The 23944-nt window shown below is 36.5% G+C and overlaps 1 protein-coding gene across 1 annotated transcript in view; it reads left to right on the top strand.

Moving 5' to 3' along the window:
• LOC140147380 (uncharacterized) overlaps positions 1-23944 on the top strand; it is a 100427-nt gene that overhangs the window by 30606 nt on the left and 45877 nt on the right. Inside the window, 2 exon segments of the mRNA XM_072169156.1 lie at positions 17072-17120; positions 21078-21099. Coding sequence (XP_072025257.1) covers positions 17072-17120; positions 21078-21099 — 71 coding nt within the window.

Here is a 23944-nt window from a genome sequence, read left to right as displayed (position 1 = left end):
GATGTACGGTAATGCATAGGACTTTTTAGGGACATGTACTGTAAAATGTGACATTTATTTTGGTATATTTATTATTTTCACCCCTTTTTGTGCTCCCAAAAACAATAACAATACATGCAAATGTATTTGTTTTATGTCAGGGGAGGTATGCAAAAATAATCACATTAAAATTTCTACTTTTTATGGTAGTGTTTTAAGGTAACAAAACACAAACCCTGTTCTATTGGCATGACCAACCCAGATATTGTGTTTTTTTGGCTAAAGTGGATTAATTTTGACTGTCATGTTTTGAAATTCTGAAATTTTGAAAATATTCAAATTTTTCAACCTTTCTGTGATTTTTGACGGTCATTTTAGCCTCTTCCAGAAATAAATTTAGATCAACCAACCAACCCTACTTGGCAAGTCTGTACACCCATAGCATCAACATTTCATGCAGGTAATTGGGATGAATTCAGATTTGATTATTAAAGGGGCATTTCAGCCTCATCCCCCCAGTTTTCACAAAAAAAGTTGAGATTTTTATACCACTGGAAACCTCTGGCTACACAATGCTTATGTACAAAAAAATTCTTGCTGATTAATTTGTTTAGCAAATGTTTAGCAAAAATATCGCCAAATTTGAATTACGTTCTGGTATGGTAAATGTCAGATCGTTTAAGTTTGTAGAATTGCACATGAAGTAAAAATAAAAATACACTCTTACCAATTGAAACTATACACATGTTGTACATCATATGGTATAGCTGCCTGAAGCCATTTGTGAATTAGCATATTAATTATATCATGGATAATGGTCAACTTTGAATTGGTCAAGTGCAGCAGCTGGAATGACTTAATGGAAGAATTTTATTATGCTGGTTGAACAATTTAACCCCATGAGAACTACCTGCCGATTGGCTAAAATGAATATTGTGTCCAATTTGGAACCAATCAAGAAGGGTATTAATAAGATCATCTGCAAATTATGTAAGTTTGACCATAAATAGTTTTTAAAGCCTTGTCATAATTGGCAATTGAAATGATAATGTCAAGTTATCAACCAATCAGAAATGCTGTTAGATGACCAGTAGTGTCCAGGGGGTTAAGTGAAGCTTCATTTGTTTCTTTACATTGTACATGTGTTTTTGTTGCTGATGGATTGCACATTAACAGGGTTCTCACATAGTCTGAAAAACATTTTTTAAGCTGTAAATTTCATTTGATAAAGGCTTTGGAACTTTTTTCTTCTTCTTTTTTTAAATTTATTTATTTTAATTAAAATTTTTTAATTTTACTATTTTTTTGGCAAAAAAAAAGTCAGGGCAGAGCCTACTTTTAGGGTCGGTCGGGCTACGCCAATCAAACAATTTTTTTAGGCCTAAGTAGAATGTTCAAAACATACCAGCTTGACCAGGCAGGAATTGCACAATTGTTTAAGACTGTTTCACATAAAATTTAGCTGAAGTTTCATGCAACATTGAATTATATATGACATGATCAAGAGGAATAAGTCGGATGTTGCAAATATTGTTTTTGAGATATTGGCAAAGAAAGTGTTAAAATTCTTTTGTTTTATATTGTTTTCAGCGATTGATAAATTCATTTTCAACCAGGGTCGACATGTGACTCATTCCCCTTGATCATGTCACATATATGTCTGTATACCTTGTCATAAATAAGTCACATGTTTGCAGATCTAACAATAATTTATTTTTTGTTCAAATTTACTAAAAGTTGTCAGTGACAAACGTTCTTTTACTCTGGGAGAAAAATAAAATTAAAAAAAACATTGCAAGAAAGCTTGAATTTTCCATGTAGCAAGCTTGGCTAGAAAGTGTAAGCCTAGTAAGTAGAAGATGGTAGCATTTCTTGCTGGGAGCCTGACCGGTATTGCAGTCGTCTCGCCTGCCAATATTTGACTTTATTATTCCATGTGAGGTTAAGTTCTCTTTTGCTGGGAGTCTAATTTACAATTTCTTGTAGTCATGAGGTTATGAAAGGTTGAAAATTGTGCAACCAATACTCGCAAACTGTGGAATATATGTCTACATGTACTGCAATAAACTATTGAGATATGTGTGCAATACATGTTTCTCCATGAACTCTCATAATTTTTCATTGAGTAAGGTAGTCTTTCTCAAAGCTCTGAAGTATTTCATTATTAAAAAAAACATGTGGTGCTTCATGCTTTTACTTGACCCCTCTCTAAAATTGCTATCTTCTGAAGATAGCTGAAAATAATTTCTGTAATGGTAATCATTCTTTTTCGTGATTGTTGTGATAGCCAATCATTAGGAACTATCTCATAGTGACTAATCACGCATTACGTAATTGGATCGTGCATGCGCAAATATCACTACGCCTACCAGATATCAATCACCTAAATGCTAACCTGATAAGTTGTCATTAAAGTGTATATTTGAACCATACCTACCGTGTCTGACTATTACATCATGGTGGCTAGCTGTGCTAGTGATAACCAGGACCACGCTAGACAAGACTGAACTGCATCGATGCCATATTTGAGTGATAAATCGCCTCAAAAGACTGTATTTTCAACATTTCCTGCACACGTGTAGCGTGCGTAGCAACATTTCGGCGCTGTACTAAGCGCCATAACCTGGGAGGAGTAGGCACGCGACGATTGCCAAATTCAGCTGTACCACAGTGAATCCTTCGTGCGTGAGTCAAATAAAGGTGCCATAAAACCCTTGTAAACAAACATATCTGAGTACCTACCCGACTTTTAAGGCCAAATCATCGTAGTTGATTGTTTTCTGACTGTACCTACGTCTAGTCTGCAACTGAAACTACAGCAAGTAAGATTTACTGGCCCACTGCAATTGTGTAAGTCGAACCAGAACTACTCCAGGTGATCATCATAAATTCTATTGCATGCCAAGCAATGAAAAACATTCATCCATTGATCTGAATGTAAATAAACTAAGTGAAACTGTGCAAATCTACCTGCACTTACCTGCTTAAAACTTAATTTAGTCTGTCAATATCCTCACAGACTATCGCCCATCGCCCTGTACCAGTCACTGCTGAGCATTGATAGCAGTACCCCCCCCTTCCCCCGACAGTGGTACTACAAGCACCAGTTCTGCATGTCGAAAGGCCAAGAACTTTCTTCAACTGTGACCAATCGTCCAGACAATCTGCCGTCTGTTATGAACTGTTACCAGTACCCGTTTTGGGACAACAATTTGCAAGTCAACGTGTCGCCCGTGTTGTGAAATCGCAAGTTTCAGGAGAGCAAGTGTTACAGAAGCAAGACTTAATTGCCGTGACTTTATCTCAAGAGCACTCAACTACCAGTGGCAACTGAACTTTAATTTTCAAACAATATTTAAATCTGTGTCTTAAAGCCTGCGCGATAAAGCTTGCGCAATATTAAAGTTTTGCTGATAAATATTACGCGATTATTTTTCTGAAAGGTCGAGTTCAAAAAAAAAATAGTGTTTCCTAATCATAATTGTATTTTAATGTTTTTTTGATACTGAAAGAAAAGTATAACTGACTAATCTCTTTTGCTTTTTTCAAAAAAAAAAAAAAAAAAAGCAAATTGTTTTTTAATATTTGTTACCATTGCACACAACACACAAATTCAAGCAAAACACAACATACAAATTACAAGACGGTTTCTAGCACACACATTCCTAATCTCAGAGTTTGTTTACCACAAATCACCACTGTTTACAAGTACAATCTACATTATTACAAGTAATTTACAACATACATTGCATAGCACACAGTTAGGTAACAACAACAACACACTGTTTACAATACATTCACATGCATACATGTTCATGTAGCCCAGTCACAACAAAATTGACACAAAATATACAACACGCACAACGCACAGTACTTTTTAAGTTCAATGCCACAAATTTTTATCACACCATATTCTGTACATCACACACTTGCATAGTATATCACACCGTCCTTGATCACACCCAATTCATTGTTTTTTCTCCCAAGTAACAAGGTTGGTGGTTACTTCTGTACCCTGTGTAGCACCCTCCCTGACCGTGTAGCCGACAACATCGCAACATGGCAGACTACAAGATGTATAAATACCCAACCTTGAATTGGTCCATCACAGACATCGGCGATGAATTTAAAATCTTCAAACAAAGAATGAATCTTTGTCTACTGGACAACAACGTCACCGACAAGGCGAAGCAGGCGGTGAAAATAACATTGGCATTGGGCACTGAAGGTTTGAGAAAAATCAACGCCTCTGGAATGTCCGAGGATGATCAAAAGGACCCTGACAAACTTTGGAAGCTTTTTGAAGACCAGCTGAAGCTCAGCGTCAATTTCCGCATTCACCGACTCGAGTTAATGTGCTTCCGCCAAAAACAATCTGAAACATTGGACGAGTTTGTGAACAGGTGCCGCATCAAGGCGCGTGAATGCGATTTTAGTGAAGCGGAGTTGACCGAGCGAATCATAGAACTTGTTATAAGCGTCAACCCCAAATGAGAAATTACAAAAGACTCTCTTAGAACAGGAGAAAGGATTTACCTTACCAGAACTGCTCAAAGAAGGAAGGAAACATGAAGCAATTAAGGCTGGCAAGAAGCACCTTAAAGACTTATCGTCCGGTGTTAGCGCAAATATCAGCGGCATCACTACCGGAAGCCAGAGCAGTTACAAGAAGTGCGGGAACTGTGCCCGCAGACACCAGCCCAGAGCATGCCCAGCATATACCTCCACATGCAACGCTTGCCAAGCCAAGGGGCACTGGGCCAGCTGCTGCAGAAAAACACGCAGGCAGCAGGGTAAACCCACAGCGGACACTAGTGCAAAGAGAGACAAAAGCTGGGACAAAAGCAGACACAGAAGAGGAAGGCGCAGAGACAGACCAGCAAATAGGGGACCAAAGGTGAATGCTATACAGACAGATGAGGAAACAACAGACAACTCGGATGCAGACCACACATTTTACGGTATACACATACGAGTATCTGATATGTGCCTGCAAGAGGATACAAGAACCGAGGTGTTTACGACTCTTGACATAGTATTACCTGAGAAAACAGGACAGCACCACCTGAAACTCAAATTGGACACAGGTGCGGTGGAAACACCATACCCCTTAGCATCATAAAGAAGATGTACCCTCGCAACAGATGGAAAACTGTGATGAAGCGTACAAGTGATAAGCTTACAGCTTATAACAACACAAAGATACCATGCCTAGGTTACATACGTATAGTATGCAAGTATAGCCAGATGCCTTGGTCAACACACAAGTTCTACATTGTGGATGTTCCAGGTCCATCAGTTGTTGGACTACCTACATGCGAACGAATGAAGCTAATTACCATCAATGTGGTGCCCGAGACACGATACCTGAGAATGACACTACAAGTTATTGTGCCATCGCAGTCAACTCTGTAACAGACTTGAAGGATCGGTTCCCAGAACAATTTGACACCATTGGTAACTTCAGGCACAAAGCTACACTACACCTCAAAGACAATGCGACTCCAAGCATTGGCACTCACGCAAAGTGCAGCGTGCACCTGCGAGAGACAAAATAAAAGCTGAACTCCATAAAATGGAGGAACTAGGCATCATCAGGAAAATCACCCACCACACAGACTGGTGCAGCTCACTCACTACGACCATCAAGAAGACGGGTCGATAAGGGTTTGCCTAGACCCCAAGCGCTTAAACTCTAACTTGAAGAGGTGCCAACACAAGATCCCCACATTGGAGGAGATCAACCCGCAGATGTCCAAGGCAAAGTTTTTCTCCAAACTTGACGCCAAGGCAGGTTATTGGTCGATAACCCTGGAAGAGGAATCACAGGAATTAACAACATTCCGCACACCCTTCGGCCGATGGTGCTTCATGAGATTGCCATTTGGACTATCAGTTAGTCAGGACATCTTCCAGCAAGAAATGGACCGCATCACCGAACAGGTGGATGGGTGTGTGAGCATCGCCGATGACATTGTGATATTTGGCAAAACTGAGGAGGAGCATGACAAAAACCTCACCCAGTTGATGGAGGTAGCCAAACAAGAAGGACTGGTATTCAACAGTAGTAAGTGTGCTATCAAGAAGAGTAGCATAAACTTCTACGGATCTCTGTATACAGCAGATGGAATCAAACCGGATCCCCAGAAAATAGAGGACCTCCAAGCAATGCCTACACCACAGAACAAAGACGAACTACAGCGGTTCTTGGGATTTGTTACATACCTAGCAACATATGTCCCAAACTTTGCAGCCAAAGCCAGTCCACTGAGAGATCTTCTGAAGAAAGACACCCCATTTGTCTGGCATGATGACCACCAGAAGATCTATGAAGACCTGAAGAAGTCCATGTCAGAAGATACCTGTCTTCAGTTTTATGACCCTAGCAAGCCAACGATGCTGGAAGTCGACGCTTCACAAAAAGGCCTTGGAGCATGCTTGTTCCAGGAAGAAAAGCCTGTAGCCTTCGCATCGAAGTCCCTATCCTGTTCACAAAGCAACTACTCTAACATAGAGCGAGAGACATTGGCACTAGTATTCGGCGTAACCAGGTTCCATACATACCTATTTGGGAAGAACTTCACTACCTTAAGTGATCATAAACCATTGGAGATGATATGGAAGAACCCCCTGACCAGTGCTCCACCAAGACTACAGAGACTCTTAGTGAAGTTACAGGGGTATGACATGGATGTCACATACAAACCAGGAAAAACAATGATCCTATCAGACACGCTGAGTAGACTCCCAAACCCCAAAGACATGGAAGACATTCCACTGGACATACAAGTGGAGAACATACAAGTGGACCTAATGAACTTTGGTCAGAGCAAGCAAGATGCCATCCAAGAAGAAACAACCAAAGATCCAATCCTGAGGGCACTGTCACAAGTTATATATGAAGGATGGCCAGATAACCTCAAAGAATTGCCTCAGGATCTCAGACAGTATTGGTGCTGTAGAGATGAACTCGGAATCTCCAGCGGAACTGTATTCAAAGGAAGACAAGTCGTAGTGCCAGAATCACTCCGTGGAGACATTCTGGAGCAGCTCCACATCGGACACCAAGGAGTGGAGAAAACTAGAAGGCTAGCACGTGAATCTGTTTACTGGCCTGGAATCTACAAGGACATCGAGAAACAGGTGAAAGCCTGTGATGTATGCCAAGAATACCAGCCAAAACAACACAAAGAGCCACTCCAACCACATGAAGTACCCTCATATCCATGGACGAAGCTAGCAAGCGATCTGTTTGCACTGGATGGAGAGGACTTCCTCCTAGTGACAGACTACTACTCCAAGTACCCGATACTGCATAAGCTACCCAACACAAGAAGTGAGACAATCGCCAAAGCAAAATCCGGAATCTTCAGCCTACTAGGACCACCCAGAGAGATCGGCAGCGACAAGGGACCCCAGTACGCAGGCGAAGCATTCCAGCAGATGTGTAAGAAATGGGGAATTACACATACCACATCTTCACCAAGATACCCGCAGTCTAACGGAATGGCAGAACGGATGGTGAGAACCGTCAAGACCATGATCAAGAAATGCAAGAAAACCAAGCAGGATCTCCATCTAGCCATGTTAAACCTGCGAGCAACACCGGTGGACACTGGAATACCGTCCCCAGCTGAATTGCTGTTAGGAAGACCAGTCAAGCACTACATTGCCCAGCTTCCATTTAGCAGACAAGACTCACGAGAGAGATGGAGCAAATGAGAAGCTGAAGGAGAAGCAGAGAAAGATGAAACAGGACTATGACAAGCATGCAGGAATGGACCTTGACCCTCTATATGATGGACAAAGAGTCAGAGTGCTGAACTCTGATAGCAAAGTCTGGCAACCAGCAGTGGTTACTGGAGTACAGCAAGAACCAAGATCATATGAAGTAACCACACCAAATGGATCTGTGCTGAGAAGAAACCGCGCACACATCAGGGGAATGCCTCAGAGTGAAACAAACAAGACCCAGCCAAGAAAGGTCCGGTTTGAAGACAAACCAATCAGCTCACCAAGTCCCAAAGAAACCAGTATCGAGAAGCAGCAACCAGTAGACCCAGGACATGGAAAGGATGTTACGACTACCCGGTCTGGGAGAGTAAGCCGAATGCCAACTCGATACAGGGATGAGTTGTAACCTGCCAACCTGTTACTTGTGATCATGTGTTTTTATAGCACATAGCCAATTGTTTTATAAAATTTATGTGTTCAAGGATGTGTACATACATACACGCTGACATACAAAAATGTGACACCAACAAAATAATACATAGCCAAAATTACAAACTTTTGTCAAATTTCATAAGTTTTTTATTGAAACTCACTTTTGGCATGAATTGCATTGTAACATTGCAGTGTTGCACATTGTATACCAAATATACATGTGGTCGCACTCAACACGCAAGAACCGGGCAAATTGAAAAACCCATGTACATTTGCCAGCCAAGGTGAAGACTCATGTGTATGTATTGACATTGTCAGTTTTCAAATACATACATGAAAAACACCTGTAAACTTTATTATGTGATACAATGTTTGCTAAAGTAAACACCCCTTCCTGGACTTGTGAACTTTTATCAAACTTTTGGAAAGAAGGGGATGTTGTGATAGCCAATCATTAGGAACTATCTCATAGTGACTAATCACGCATTACGTAATTGGATCGTGCATGCGCAAATATCACTACGCCTACCAGATATCAATCACCTAAATGCTAACCTGATAAGTTGTCATTAAAGTGTATATTTGAACCATACCTACCGTGTCTGACTATTACATCAGTGATTACTTCCATAAATTGATTCAAGATAGCTTGAAAACAGTTGCGACTTGACTCCAATATTATTTCATTCTTGTTCTTCATTTCTCCCCGAAATTGCTATCTTCTAATCTGTAGTTAGGTTGATATCATTATAACCACTATAACCATGTTCATCATTCTTGTTCTTGATCTCTTTCCATATTTTCATAGGTACATAGTTTGAAATCATATCATTTGTGAATATGCCTTTTCCAAATGTACTATTGTACTATCTTGGGAAGATAGCTTGAAATGATTTTCCACTACATTGGTGTATCATTTTTGATTGATTATCAAAATTGCTATCTTACGTCTACAGACAGTTTCAAAACCAGTTTCTCTTGCATAAGTCTAAAGTTGCACCACTATGAGGGTGTCATTCTTTCTCTTGAACCCCATCCCAACTCTTCCCTGCAGGGGATAGTTTAAGTGCTACTGTCAGTAGTACTGTAACCACTCTGGTATAAGCCCACCCCCACTAGATGGCAGATTTCACTTCAAAAATGGGGGTGGGCTTATAATCGGGGAAGGGATAGTGCTTGAATTTAAAAATAAGAACAATCACACCCCATTTGTATAATGCCCAATGTACCAGTAATTTCTATCATCTATGTCAATTTCTTAAAATTATAAGTGTGGAATGTTAATTATCAACTGATATTTTTTTATATTTGTTCTTAAATATGAGAGCAAAGCATTGATTTGATTTAAGAACTTGTCCAAAATTTAATACTGGGCTTATATCTGAGTGCACCCTTGTTCCTAGAATGTTTCGAAAAATAGGAGGTGGGCTTTCCAAAATTACCTTCTGAGGTAGATAGCTTGAAATAATTTACCACATTTTGGTGTACCATTCATGTTCTATGTGGATTTTCAAAATTGCTATCTTCAGTAGATAGATAACTTGAAATAATTTACCACATTTTGGTATCAAAATTGCTGTTTTCAGCAGATAACATGAAATAATTTGCCACATTTTGGTGTATCATTCGTGTTCTACATGGATTTTCAAAATTGATATCTTCAGCAGAATGAAATAATTTGCCACATTTTGGTGTACCATTCATGTTCTATGTGGATTTTTAAATTGCTGTCTTCAGTAGATAGCTTGAAATCATTTGCTACTTAATTGCCAGTATTTCATCATTAATATTGTTATCTTCCAAGTGTAATCTGGAAATATTTTGCCCCTACACTACAGTCCTATTTGATAGCATCATTCTTTTTCTTGACCCTAGCCATCTTTGCTATCTTCAGTAGATAGCTAGAAATACACCACATCATGTCTCATTCTTGTTCCTATTCCCTTTCTAAAATGACTCTCCAGTACATAACTTGAAAATATTTGTTACTTGATTGCCGAATCATTCTTTTTCTTTTCTTTACCCATCCAAGCTCGCATCTTCAGTCTGGTTTCTGATTCCTTTCCTATCTTCAGTAGATAGCTTTAAAAACATGATTTATAACTTTACTGTAGCATCATTATTTTTCTCTACCCATCCCAGACTCAAATCTTCAGTAGGTAGCAACTATAGATAGTCTCATTCTGGTGACTGATTCCTTTTCAATATGACTATTGTCATAGCTTGAAAACAATGTGTTTCTTAACTGCAGCATCATTACTTTTCTCTATCCCAACACAAACCATATCTTCAGTAGATAGCCACTACATTTTGGTTTCGTTCTTCTTTCTGATTCCTTTCCAAAATGGCTATCTTCAGTAGATAGCTTGAAAACATTTGTTACTTGACTGCTGCATCACTCTGTTTCTGTATCCCATTCCAAACATATCTTCAGTAGATAGCAATAAGAATGTGTTTGATTCTGTTCCAAATTGCTATCTTCTGTAGATAGCATGGAAGCATTAGCACTACAGTGGTTTGCAATATATTCTTTTTGATTCTGATCCAAATTCCTTTCTTCTAAAACATGTTTGTCACAACATCAATAGCCATCTTGTTCTTCTTCTAGGTTGCTATCATTTGTGAAATCATAAATTAACCCAGTACAATTATGTTAATTTTGTTATGTATACATTTCATTGATTGTTTACAGTGGTTTCTAATTAGTATTTCATCAATATTACGTATAGCTACAACAACATTGTAAAGGAGTTCCTTTGGGTGCAGGTCAAGTGGCTCTCTTGAAGAATACACAGGATCACTGATATAAGTAGTTTCATATGGTGTGGCAGTTAGTTTTCCAAGGATTCAATGTACCTCAACCAAAATGGTTTACTTTTCACACAAATTATTAAAATATTGCTCATCTGTATTGGTGGAGCTTTTAATTAGAGCTGAACTGCAACATCACGTTTAAGTTTTCTTTTGTAAATTGTGTTTTGAATGTTAAAGTCATTCATAATTAAAATTTCAAACACAATATTTCCAAGATATTTTCAAGTCAAGTTTTTATGGAGAACGGTGTAAAGCAGTTTGCAAATATTATGTTTTGTTGCATCAGGAAGACATATACCAAGTATATTATTTTCAAGTAATTTGCCACATATGCTTGCACTCACAATACGTTGCACACCTCATGTATGCTATAAAGGTGACTTTTTACTCTGAGAGTGTTTCAACAACTTAAGCACAAGAGTAGCACACCATGGCAACAACAACCATCTGTTTGTTATTAAAAGCAGTTTAATATTGAGCCTTTAAACGTGCATGTACAATGTACGACTGAATTGTGTCAAAGCGAGTATATTGCAATTTAGCATTAGTTGAAATTAATTTATTAAGTGGAGAACGTTAGCTCGATGAAAAGTAAAAGTTAACTTCGTACTCAGAAGCGAAGCGAGTCTGTGATGCTATTCATCACTCTGTTGTGCATAATTGATGGCCATACACACCCGTGCATGACGTGACATTCACTAGTTAGTTTGATAAAAGCTTCAAACAAAACACTGTAACCTTGACCTCGGGGGCCTTTGTAATTACTTTGCTTCATTAAATTTCTCATCAAAAAGTATTAGAAGCCCTTCAGATTCTTATTCCAGTAACTTAAGTTAGTGGCAGAAAGAAAATATCGACTGATTTGTATCAAAAATTTATAAACACTTGCTGGTACGTTGCATGGTGAATGTTTTGTTTTGTTAAGTGCAGTTTCATCTATGAAATATATTTTGTTCCTTGCATACAACAGCAATTATTTACTACTTAATAATTTTGTTTTACTTGCTTTTACTAAGATGGTAAAGTTTGCAACCTACATTATACTTTTAACATTTGTGCAAAAATGGAAATGACAAATTCAATTTGTATTTGAATATATTCAACAAAGAAATCATAATTTAATAACTTTTTACATATCCACAGTGAAATTTGAACTGCACATATTTCTTCATTTCCAGTTAGATTGGAAGGACTCAAATTTAATCGCTAACATGCGCATTCATATCATACATGCATAGGTAAACATAATATGGCATTATTAATCATTGTCAGAAGAAGAAACAAATTGTGGTAAGAGCGGCGTGGCAAACTCGTGCTTGGTCATGGTCCGTCATTATTGCAGACGTCAAAAGCAATGGTCTAAAGTAACTTCAAATTACAATGAAACTCTGATGCATCGAGCGATCCCTCAATGTGGTGGAAATTGTCATTGACACAATATGTTTGTAGTGCCAGGCACTAGAGGCTTAACCCTTACGACAAAATACTGGGCCAGTTCAAATCGCTACATAATAATCTTGACATTTTGTAAATTGCTTAGTTTATTGTAAAGTTCAAAAATGGAAAACCTGTGGATGTATCATCCATTACTTTCAAAATTGTGACCATTGGATCTTTGTAAATCTGTTTGGTTTGCCCCCAGAGGGCTAAACGGAAGAGGATAATTTATTTTAAACTAGACAAGAGAGAAAAAAGTATGGCGGTATGAGATGGCAGAGTTAAGAAAGCACAGTTTCTTTTCTGATGAGTATTTGAAATGCAAGCTTGTTGTGTGAATCAAGTTTCCGGCTGCCCTGAACACGAATGCAATTTTGGCACGCCGGCAGCAAACAATATTTAGCTCATACATTTTGATTGCAACAAATACATTGCTAACAAAACTGGGTGTGTGTATTGAGGAGAGTGTTGCTTGTTGCTCCTTGTTGGGGTGGTAATTTTCACATACAGAATTTTTGTGATTTCTGACAAGGAGGACCTGTGTGCATGTTGATACTTGTGTGAAATTCATGCTGTAACAATGTACGTCAAACAATTATTATTATTATGATAAAAGTTCATATTCACATGTTGTTAAATTTGTGTCCTAACATCTTGGCAGAATTTGCATTTTAATTTCAGAAAGTCAGTGTATAGTCACTATAAGTTTACAGTGTAAACATAATTATTTCATGTTCAAGTATGTATTGTATTTTACTTATATTATACTCTGTATGAATACCCTTTAAGGGTACACGATGTATTGTTTGTTGAAGCAGCAAAAAAAAATTGATTTTCATTATCTTAATATATTATTGAAAAATAACACTTGGATGTTTTGCAATAGTTTTTCTACAAATCATATACTTTGAAAACTTGCTTCATTTAATATTGTTGTTAATGAGTTATGAACGTTTTACAAAAGTGTTGTTGTTTCAGCCCTCTTTACAACATACCTCAAGAACCACAGGACCTACAAAACTATATCTGTGATATTTGAATTCTTCTACACACTCGCTATGAAATGATCAATGCAATTTTTTGCTAAAGCTTACTATCATTCGCAAGATGCTGTGAACTACCAAATCGCAACAGTTTAAAATAGTTGCTAACCTTAGGTTGTATTTAATTTGTAAATGTGTGGCTCTTGCAGGACCCCCAGGAAGATCAGTGTATCATTGATGGGATTACCTTGCTAAAAGAAATAATAAATAAATAAATGATGGAAGATGACATGCAAAATTTCAAAAAAAAATAAAATAGAGCAAGGAAAGTTTACTTTATGACAGGAAATAGTGAGTTTTCTTTCTTTGAAGAAAGAAAAGCATTTCTATGTATTTTGTACATGTAACAATGGCAAAGATTCGCAGCAGGAGTAGGAAACATGATTTTAAGTTTCTAGCACTTAAATACATAAGTGTAACTGAGATATTTATCAATTTAAGATGACACTTTTGGGATTAATATAGAACTGCAAAAATGAATCAAATGCATACAGCATTTTGTTGGTTCAATATTCTATCTACTGAAGATGTAACTTAATTTCAAAATTTCTTGAATTTGCTATCTACTGAAGATGTGAAAGGTGATTATAAGTTTGTAGCACTTAAATACAAGTGTGAGACACTTGTCAATTTAAGATGACACTTTGTGATTAATTTAGAACTGCAAAAATGAATCAAATGCATACAGCATTTGTTGGTTCAATTTTCTATCTACTGAAGATGTTCCTTAATTTTGTAATTTCTTGAATTTGCTATCTACTGAAGATGGTGCTGAATTTTTTACTTGAATTGCAATCTACTGAAAATATTCCTGAATTTTTAAGGCTCCTTGAATTTACTATCTACTGAAGATGTTCCTGAATTGTATAGGTTCATTGTTATTGAAACTAACAAACACTCCAGCAAACAAACACACAAATTTGAACAAATGAAAAGGGAAAAAATAAAAACATTGGAAAAATCCATAAAGATACCAAGAAGTTTTCAAGTGACAAAAAAAAAATTCTCCTTCACATAATTGCACTGAGTTTGAATTATGTTGATAACACCATTGAGGTATCTCAGTGATAACACCACTTCATAAATAGAGGCAGCCACTTGTGAAGCATTGCGGGCTAGCAAAAAATGGATGTAAATGGACTTGGTGGTGGATGGAGAACAGGCCAGCGATGAAACATACCAACACTGTAACTTCCAACCGGTGGTGATTCATCTATAGTAGTCGTAACAAATGAATGAGAGACAGCTAGGCCAAGCCAAGCTTACTCTCTCCACCAAGAGTGAGAGCTAGAGAGAGTCAGGAGGAAAGTAAATTAGATTCACTTGCTAGATTATACCATTCATAAGCAGGGGGAGAAAATACTGGTTTTAAACTGATGGGTGGAAACCATTATGTAGTTCAGATGCTGCACTGGGATTCATTAAAAGTGAAAATAATGGTAGAAACTCAACGAGACATGTGTGAAGTGTATTTTCATTTGGAAGTAGATAGTTATAGTGGAAGGACTAGTTTATATTTAAATATTTTAAGCCACCTTTCATTCATTGTTGGGTTAAGCTGGTGGAAAGTAAATTTGCACGATTGAGTGATTCTCTATATTGTGGTATTATTAGGAGGCACTTGTCTTTCATTTTCACGATCCATTCATTGGGAGGTGGTATTACAATAGAGTAATTTTGTTGGTGGATGCCGGCTCAAGTAGCAAATAAGCTTATAAATGAAGGCTGGATGAAGCATACATTCCTGTATGTGGTGTTACTGTGAAATAACATCAGGAGTTGGAGTCTGAGGTATGTCTATTCTGTGATTTGGCACATTTATATCTAAAGTTTGAGGTAAGTGATGTAGATCTTTGCATCACAAGCACTTTGTTAGTTTAGAGTTCTTCATTTTGATAGTTGATGCTTCATAATGGTATATATTAAACATATAAATAAAGTTGTAGGCATCATATGTTGCATTGTATACTGATTTTTGATCATGATGGGGTTTTCAATTTTGATCATGATGGGGTAGAAAATTTCTCGGTAAATCTCAGACATCCGCCTGGGCTTGATATGCTGGCGTAGAAAATTTCTTGGTAAATTTGGGACATCCGTCTAGACTTGGTATGATAAAAAAATAATGGTGAACAGGAAGTTGTTTTTTTATTGATATTCTAGGGATGAAGACACAAATTTGATATATGTCTGTGCCAACTTGTTTTGAAACAAGAGTATGTCATTGTTTTTAATAGCTCAGTGCCATTATACTGCCGTTGGAAATCAAATACCCACTTTTTGGTGTAAATTATGCTGGTAATATTATGATAATTATCTACACCAGCATTTTTATAACTTGAGGGACGGGATTCAGGTGTGAGTCATAGTTGGTGAATGACATCAAGACTTTGATCCTCTATAGTCAGTGTTTTGTGCCTGGTAGATTGGTATAGGGAGGGGTGGAGGTGCATGGTTGCCAAACCTGCGATTTAGTAGCCCAATTGGGGGACGTTTAAAGATTTTCTCCACGACTTTTATAAATTTCCTGTCCCATAGAAGCAATGGTTAAAATTGGGTGACTTTTCAACATTTGCTCCCTGCCCCAATTGGGTGACTTTCCAACATTGGCTCCCTGCCCCATAGAAACCAATGGTTAAGAGAAAAATTGGGTGACTTTTCGATTATTTGACCCATGATTTGGGCTGAAATTTTTGGTAACCCTAATGCAAGTATTTCACAAGCTCATCTGTCAGGACACAGTTTGTTAACCCCAATATGTTTGTGTAGTCATAGAATGAACTTTGAATGTGTTGGGTACAAAAAAATCGTATCATGCAACTCAAGCTGAAATTTGCAAGCAATGGTGGTTGACTGGGGTTTAACAAACTATGCATTTAGCTAGTATGAGACGCATTTTGGCTCATTGTAGGGATAAGCTTATGATCAGTGCTTGTTTGACTCTATTTCGGTTACATATCTTTGCTATTGGGCTCATTTAATAATACAATATTATCAGTTTGTCAAGTATACTTAATTTATGAAGTACTGGTATAAGTGGTAATTTTCACGTACAGTTATTTTCGCGATTTGGAGTGAGAGACATTTTCGCAAATGTTATTTTCGCGATTGCCCTGTCCTTCCCTATACTTGTAATACTAATATATTATTGCACATTCATGAAAATTACCACTTATACAGTACCATGGTGCTACACTCAACTTATCGTTAAGATGGATAAAATAATGTGTGGATAAATAAAAGAGGATAAAATGAGTGGATGAATAAAACTGAACTTTATGGCGTGGGATCCAGCGGTCAAGCGCCACTTGGCTTACGTTGATGCACCACAAGTGGCACGTGCACAGCCAGTTGTGAATCCCTGGTTTAAACTTAGTTTGAATTTAACTAGGTATCTGAAATATGCAAATAATGTTCATGTCAACCAACCAATCGCCAATCAGATGTGCTTGTCAAATTAATTGCATTAAAAATGCATTTGAGTACACAATGGTATCAGTACAGTATGTTTACAAGCATATTTCTATATATGAGTACGAATGATTTATTGGTGTAATATGCATGCATGTAATATTAATGAAGTGTGTACTTCATTTCTAATTAGTGTTACAATTTCTGGTGATTCATTTCAGGATAGCGGAGATGCTAGACTGACTAGAACAAGAGCTAAAGGACCACCAGGTAAATATATGGTTTATATCCATGTCTCATCTCAAGTTGAATGCCATGTTAGATGTTGTTATAGTGGCAGATCCTAAGTGGTGCGTTTACGTGGTCGGTTGCGTCACATGCGTATGGACAAATCCACCTTATACGCATGGGTATAAGCTCTGACTCCAGATTAGGTTAGATCACGATTCGTATCTGCCGCTGTGAAATCCAAAATGGTGTTACTCTCAACTTGAAAACAGAGTACATGTAGAGTAGTTTGTTGTTGGTTGAAAAAATAGTGTGTGTCAAGTGTTTTTGTCTTCTTTTTTTTAGGATGTGCCAGGCTACGCCAATCAAACAATGCTATTTTATGCTTTTTTTTTTTTATTGTTATGGGTAATTTTTTGTTTTTCTTTCTTTATTTATTTTTTCATCAGACATTCATTCTGCTCTTGATTCATTAAAGAATTCAAGGGTAGAAAAGTGCATTAAACTATAGATGTGTAAATTTGCATAAAAATCAACCAATGTGAAAATTAAAAAAAATACATTGTGGTCAAAACAATTCTAATCGCAACTTTTATGTCTGATTCAATAGATATAAAATCTTGCTTCACAACAATTTGCATCCTTTTATGCAGATCAGAAAAAAAGTTTTTGTGTCTATTCTTTTGTGGACATATGTTCAAAACAGCTGGACATGTTTGAAATTGATGTAGTTAAGAATGATATCCCATAATGCAATTCAATCCAGTGACTCATGTATTAATGGTGTAATAATAATGATGGTTACTGGTCCATCCGTCGTAAAGCAATCTTGCAGCAGCTTTATTGTTTAAATAATTGTTCAGAACTTGTTTTGTTTGTTGTATTGTTTGTTATTTTTCCTTTTCAGTTCATTTCTTCTCAAAGTGCCTTGTTATATTCTTTTTTTGTATTTAAAATATGTAGTAATTTTGATACAATTTCTGCATTTTTATTTAGTTTATAATATAAAAACCTATAATTTTATGCATTATACTGTGACTTGTAAAATTACAGCTTTTGTAAAAATATAGTAATTTTGATACAATTTCTGAATTTTTAGGTAGTATAGAGCCATAAATTTTCTGTGATACGGAAAACGGACGGATTTCATTGAATCCGAGGTAGAAACAGAAAACAGGATTTAATGTAGTAATTTAATGAAATAATTGAAAAAAGTGAATTAAATACAGAGAAAAAAATCTAAAAATGTGTGTCTGTTGCTGTTTTCAATAAAATAAACATGTAGAAAGTGTGATAAATAATACTCCTACCAACCTCCACATCGCTGCCAAAGCACATCTACTCATGCTGTATTTCAACAGAGATGGGGAGAATCGGCTCACCTAGTTACTAGAATAGACTATTTGTTAATAATGGTACGTTACAAGTTACAACACACATAGTTTATTTTATTAAACTTCTTGTAGAAGGGACAAAACATGGCAAAACACAGAAAGCCACAAGAAAATGGGGAAAAAACCAGAAAGTGACATTTGATAAAACAGAATTTTAAAAGTAGAAAACGGAAAACTTATGGCTCTAAGGTAGTATAAAACTTACAAACAAGAAGCATGTACTATGATATAACTTGCAAGATTAAAAGCTAATCATGTTGCTTTTACCCCTGACCCCTCTACAGCCTTTCATTATTTTCATTAATTTTTGTGAAGAATTGGATGTTTTTTGGATGAATTGTGGGATATTGATGTGGATCTAATCAGATGGAAGCAGTGTTGTTATTTTGCATGTGTCTCCAACTTGAGCTAACAATTGATGTAGCAATGGGAATCAATGAAATTGTTTCCTCCTTGGGGCTATAGGCTGTTCCATTTGAAATCCATACACCCGCTGTGGAAGACATGACCTTAATCGCCCGTGCACAGGGGGGTGTAGACATCAATAAATGGGGGTCAACCATTCAGGTAACTTAATTTAAAATACATACTCCCTTTGCGAAAGATTCAGGTTAAGGCTTCCATGGGTGGGGGGTATGAATTTCAAATGGAACAGCCAATACTAACTTTGTAACTGCTGCGATGGTATCTTATTTTCAAGAGCACTTTAATTTCAGGACAGCTTTTGTTTGCAAAATTAAACTCTCATTTGCTTCAATAAAATAAAAAACACCTTTTCTATGCTGCTAAAGGGTAGGCCTTTATGTGCATGTGAGATATTGTGAAAATAATGTGTTGGACTCAACATTTCTGTTGCCATATTTAGCTGTTTTGTGTAGAGTTTGTTATACGGTTGAAAGTAATGAAATATATCGATGGGGAGTGCAAAAAATAGACGAAGATAACAGCTTCTTTATTAATATTTTTTTCATAGTGTGTGAAAGATCAACATTGTAAGGAAGTACATCAAAAATCCGTCTCTCTTTTGCTCTTTTAAAAGTTCATCTAAACAGACAATGTCTGAATAGCTCAAAATTTGTCGCCATGGTGACTCCTTGATGAGATGGGGATTCAAAAGTTGCACTAAAGAGCTGCAACTTTTGAATCTTCATCTTTTTCATTCAAAGGGCAGAGATGCCACTTTTAAGGTTTATTGCGAGTCCAAATTTCTGTGTTTTTATTTACTCTCAGCCAGGGTTGTCACTAGACTGAATTTAGTGCCGGCTAAATTTCCATGATATTTGTCCAAAATACTCTCATGGATCATTTTACAGCTGTTTTAAGGGTAAAAAGTACAATTTCTCTATTTTAGTGCCGGTTGGCAAGTCCTCATATTCCCTCGAGTGGCGGTTGGTCAGCCTGAGTGCTGGTTACTACCGACCAGCACCGACCAGTGTAGTGACAACCCTGCTCTCAGCCCATTTTGAGGCTTTTCGCCTGCATTCATGCGCTTTCAAGTTTTTTTTTTCACCAGTTACATGTTTTTGAGTAGACCTGAGTGGCATCTCTAAAAGGTTCGCCATGGCGACACATACTGGGCTATAAGACAATTGATGCATTACAGTTGGCAGAACAAGATTGGGCTTCTTTTTGGTATTTTTAAAAATCGGATTTTTAAAATCGGATGCATAGATATCATAGTGGCTATTGAATTACTTATGTCACTCTTCTGACAATAAAGGATGTTCTTTACATCCCGATGCAGGTTGTTTTTCATTAAATGTAAAATGTATCCGGTAATAAATTCATTTTAGGATATGTCGGCTATTGGCTATTTCTGTCATTTCTGTATACCTGTCCTGTTGATTTAAACAATGACTCCATACATTGTATGCTGATCAGGCCTGTGTGTAGGATTTTTTTTTTTTTTTTTTTGGAGGAGGGAGGTGCAGGACTTACCAAAAAGTGATCTTTTTAAATGAAACATGCACTTTCGCAGATTTTATTGTAAAAGTGGATCTAAATGCCCCAAAAGTGTCCCTTTTTGGACTATTTGAATGCCTCACCAACAGGGATGTGTCTCCGACTTATCCGCTTTTAGACTTTTTAGAAAAAATAGCAAAAAGTGGACTTAAGTGGATTTAGGTGGTTTTTTTTTGGGGGGGGGTGAAGTAACTTAAGATCTTTGGAAGTGAAAAACTCTTAATGCATTTGGTTACAAGTTGGCAATGTATGGGTGGGAGTCTGCATATTCAGGGGTGTAGGAGTTCAAATAAAAATCTGAATTCAGACTTATTGATCTTGATTTTATCTCTTTTTCTGCACTTCCTCTGTACAAAAGTATAGGAGCTTTCCAAATTTCAGACTTTTTTTTATCTGTGGGTCACTCACACCCCTGGTATTATATTATGTTTCCTTGTAGTAAAAACATGGAATAACACACTCCTACTTTTTACTCAGAAAGGTTGAATACTCAGCAGAGGGAGTGCTCAACGGAAGGGAAGTACTTTACTGGGAATTTCTGTCATTTATTTTATTAGCACCGAACTTTTGCAAAAAGTACACATGTCAAATTAATAATTTTCTGTGCTTATCTTTTCTTATTTCTTTTCACGACTTCCTGCAGAGCCTGTTGCCGAGCATTCTGGGTAAGTGTTTCACGTGTATCCGTTTTATGATAATGTATGCAAAAAGATTGCATATAAGTGAAAGAAAGTGGATCTGATAAGACTGATTTTGCTGACAGGTTGATGAGTTAGGGTGGTGTTGGCTGGAGTGGATTTTGAAGTAAGTTGAGATAACAGTGTGTACATTTGTCTGCATCACTTTTACGGTTACTGCTCAGTGCTGAGTAAGGCAGGTAGGGTTTTCATTCAGTCATTCTGTGTGTTTCTACTGGGGAAATGTTGCGGTTTAGTTGAGAGTGTTACTGGTTAATGTGCTCAGTAGAAACAGATCTGTGTGGCCACCCGGTTAAAAGTCTGTTAACCACTATGTGAGGTGACACCTGTATGTTTTTCAGTAGAAACACAATGGTGTATGTTTTGTGGGTGTTGTACTTCATGTATATTTTGAGTATCCAATCGTGACTGTAGAAAGCGTCTTGCTTGCGTGGGTCAGGAAAACATAAAAGCAGCTTGCGTGTGGGTGAGGAAAACATTTTAGTATATATACTTTCAGCATCTACCTCAACCCTTATTTTAATGAGTAGAAACATGCTGGTTGGTGGTGAATTGGAATGTGGGTTACCCGGTAGTACTAGGTAACCGGATAGAATGCCCAGTATAAACACACAGATTGTGTTCATAGAATTAAGTGCTTTATCTGTCCAGAAGTAAAGGTCTTTGTAGTTATACATGTATGTGCTGTCCTACAATCGGAACTTTTTGATTGTTCTATAATTTTTCGTAAACGTATATGTACGTCATTCATTTTGTGACTGGGGAGGACTTTTACGTCGTAAATGATTCAAAATGGCTTTTTCATATGAATTCTTGTGGTGAAATAGTTTGAAACAAACTTTAAGGTCAGGAATTACCAAGAAATAGTTGATTGTTTGATGTAAAGAAAAAGACCACAAGGAGATTCACAATCATTTTTTTCTCTTAAAAGAACCGTATGCAAGTTGATTGGATTTCAGTTTTATTTCGCATTTGAGCAAGATACAAGGTTTGAAACATTTAGGACATTTGAAAGAAACAAAATGTATGCTTTTGTGCCGTGCACGAAACACGTTCACAACCTCAATTCACTGACATGCATAAAGATTTAAAAATAAAACTGTTATTGAATCCACTAACATACATAAAGTTGTTTTTTTTAATGTTATTGAATCTACCTCCTCAAGTTGCAGATATGACAAATACATGTATGTAATTAGACTTTTTTGCTCTTTGTACTCCTAATGATATTGAGCCTTTGGTTTGTTTCCTAAAATGTGTGTAATAAACATACTTGAAGAGTGTCATAGCTACTTGAAGAGTGTAGCTTGAAATAATGTTATTCATACTTTATTTGTTATGTGTGAAAGTAACACTGATAAACATTTTTCTTTTGATATTGTTTTAAAAACGCATACTTTGTATCATGTTTTCTTGGGTTTAATTTCGTTTTGGCAAAAATAAACCTAAAAGTTCCACAATACAAATTTTGTGGAACTTTTAGGTTTATTTTTGCCAAAACGAAATTAAACCCAAGAAAACATGATACAAAGTATGCGTTTTTAAAACAATATCAAAAGAAAAATGTTTATCCGTTGAAAAAAAATTATTTCCATGGAAGTCTCCTGCACTTTTATTGTTGAAAGAAATTTTAATTTTTTTCCAGGAATCATTTTTATAAAGTAAACAAAATATATGGCAATTGAAATAAACCCTCCGAAATACATTACTTTTATGTTCTTTATTATTCACCCTGAAAACTTTAATATGTGAAATTTATTATCTGCTACTTCTACCTGGAAAAGTTCTCATTGTTTCGAAGCTTTTCAATGGAAATCTATGTAGTATATTCCAGATTGTAGTAAACAGGTTAATACTGACTGTGTGTTATGATAGTTAAAATTTTGGATCTATCAATCCAAAATATGACAGTCATTCTGTGTCTCTTTGTTGTATGCTGAAAAAAAACCCCTTTTTTGAACTGGTTTGACCATGTTGTATTTTAAACACAGTTATCATATTAAACTTCGGCTACACTTTTTTATCAATTTCTAAAGTCCATAGTAGATAGAAGTGGGTAAGTCCCTCCTTGAACTGATAATGAACATAACTAAAGTCAACAAAAACTTTCCAGCTATCAAAAAAGTTGAGATAAAAAGTTATCAAGTGGGCCGGCATTGTGAAATCAGCACCTGTAATATATGGAACTTCTTTTTTTTTGGATTTGAAAAATTGTTGTATGATTGATTGTTCTAAGAGTACTTTGTATACATTGACCATATGTTGTACAGGTGAGTATTGTGTGCCACAGTTCTTTGTTAGCATTTTACATTACCCAGCAAAAATATTACAATTTTGATGAAATCATTAGCATGACATGTGTGGGTCCCGGTAAAAAAAGTTTTTGATTGCAATAGTGGTTCGTATTCTTGTTTACAATATTATTATGAGAGTTGCACCAGCTGTTGTGTGTGTGGCATTTAAGTTAGGGAGTTCATGTTGATGCTTTTTGTGTTGTGTGGGTTTTCAATAATTTGAGAGTGAGAAAATATTTAGATTAAAAAAATTATCATAACAGTTTACTTTCTGTTTTAGAAGACTATCCCAGTCATGATTTTATGTTTTTAAACCAGTAGGACTAAACAGTGATCTGTTCCAAGATTTGTATTGTTTTGCTTCAAATATAAAACAAAGTCACTTCTTTTTTGTTTTTAGCTAACAGTTTTATGTTGTCATGAAAGTGAATGTAATAATATGTGATACGATCCGATCCAATCAAACTTAAGTTGGAAATAATGAAATTGAGATATAGGCAAAAATAAGGCAAACAACA

Source organism: Amphiura filiformis, chromosome 3 (genome assembly GCF_039555335.1).
Source record: "Amphiura filiformis chromosome 3, Afil_fr2py, whole genome shotgun sequence".
NCBI classification, from domain to species: Eukaryota; Metazoa; Echinodermata; class Ophiuroidea; order Amphilepidida; family Amphiuridae; genus Amphiura; species Amphiura filiformis.
The sequence above is the reverse complement of the archived record's forward strand: the minus strand, read 5'-3'. Positions and strand labels throughout refer to the sequence as shown.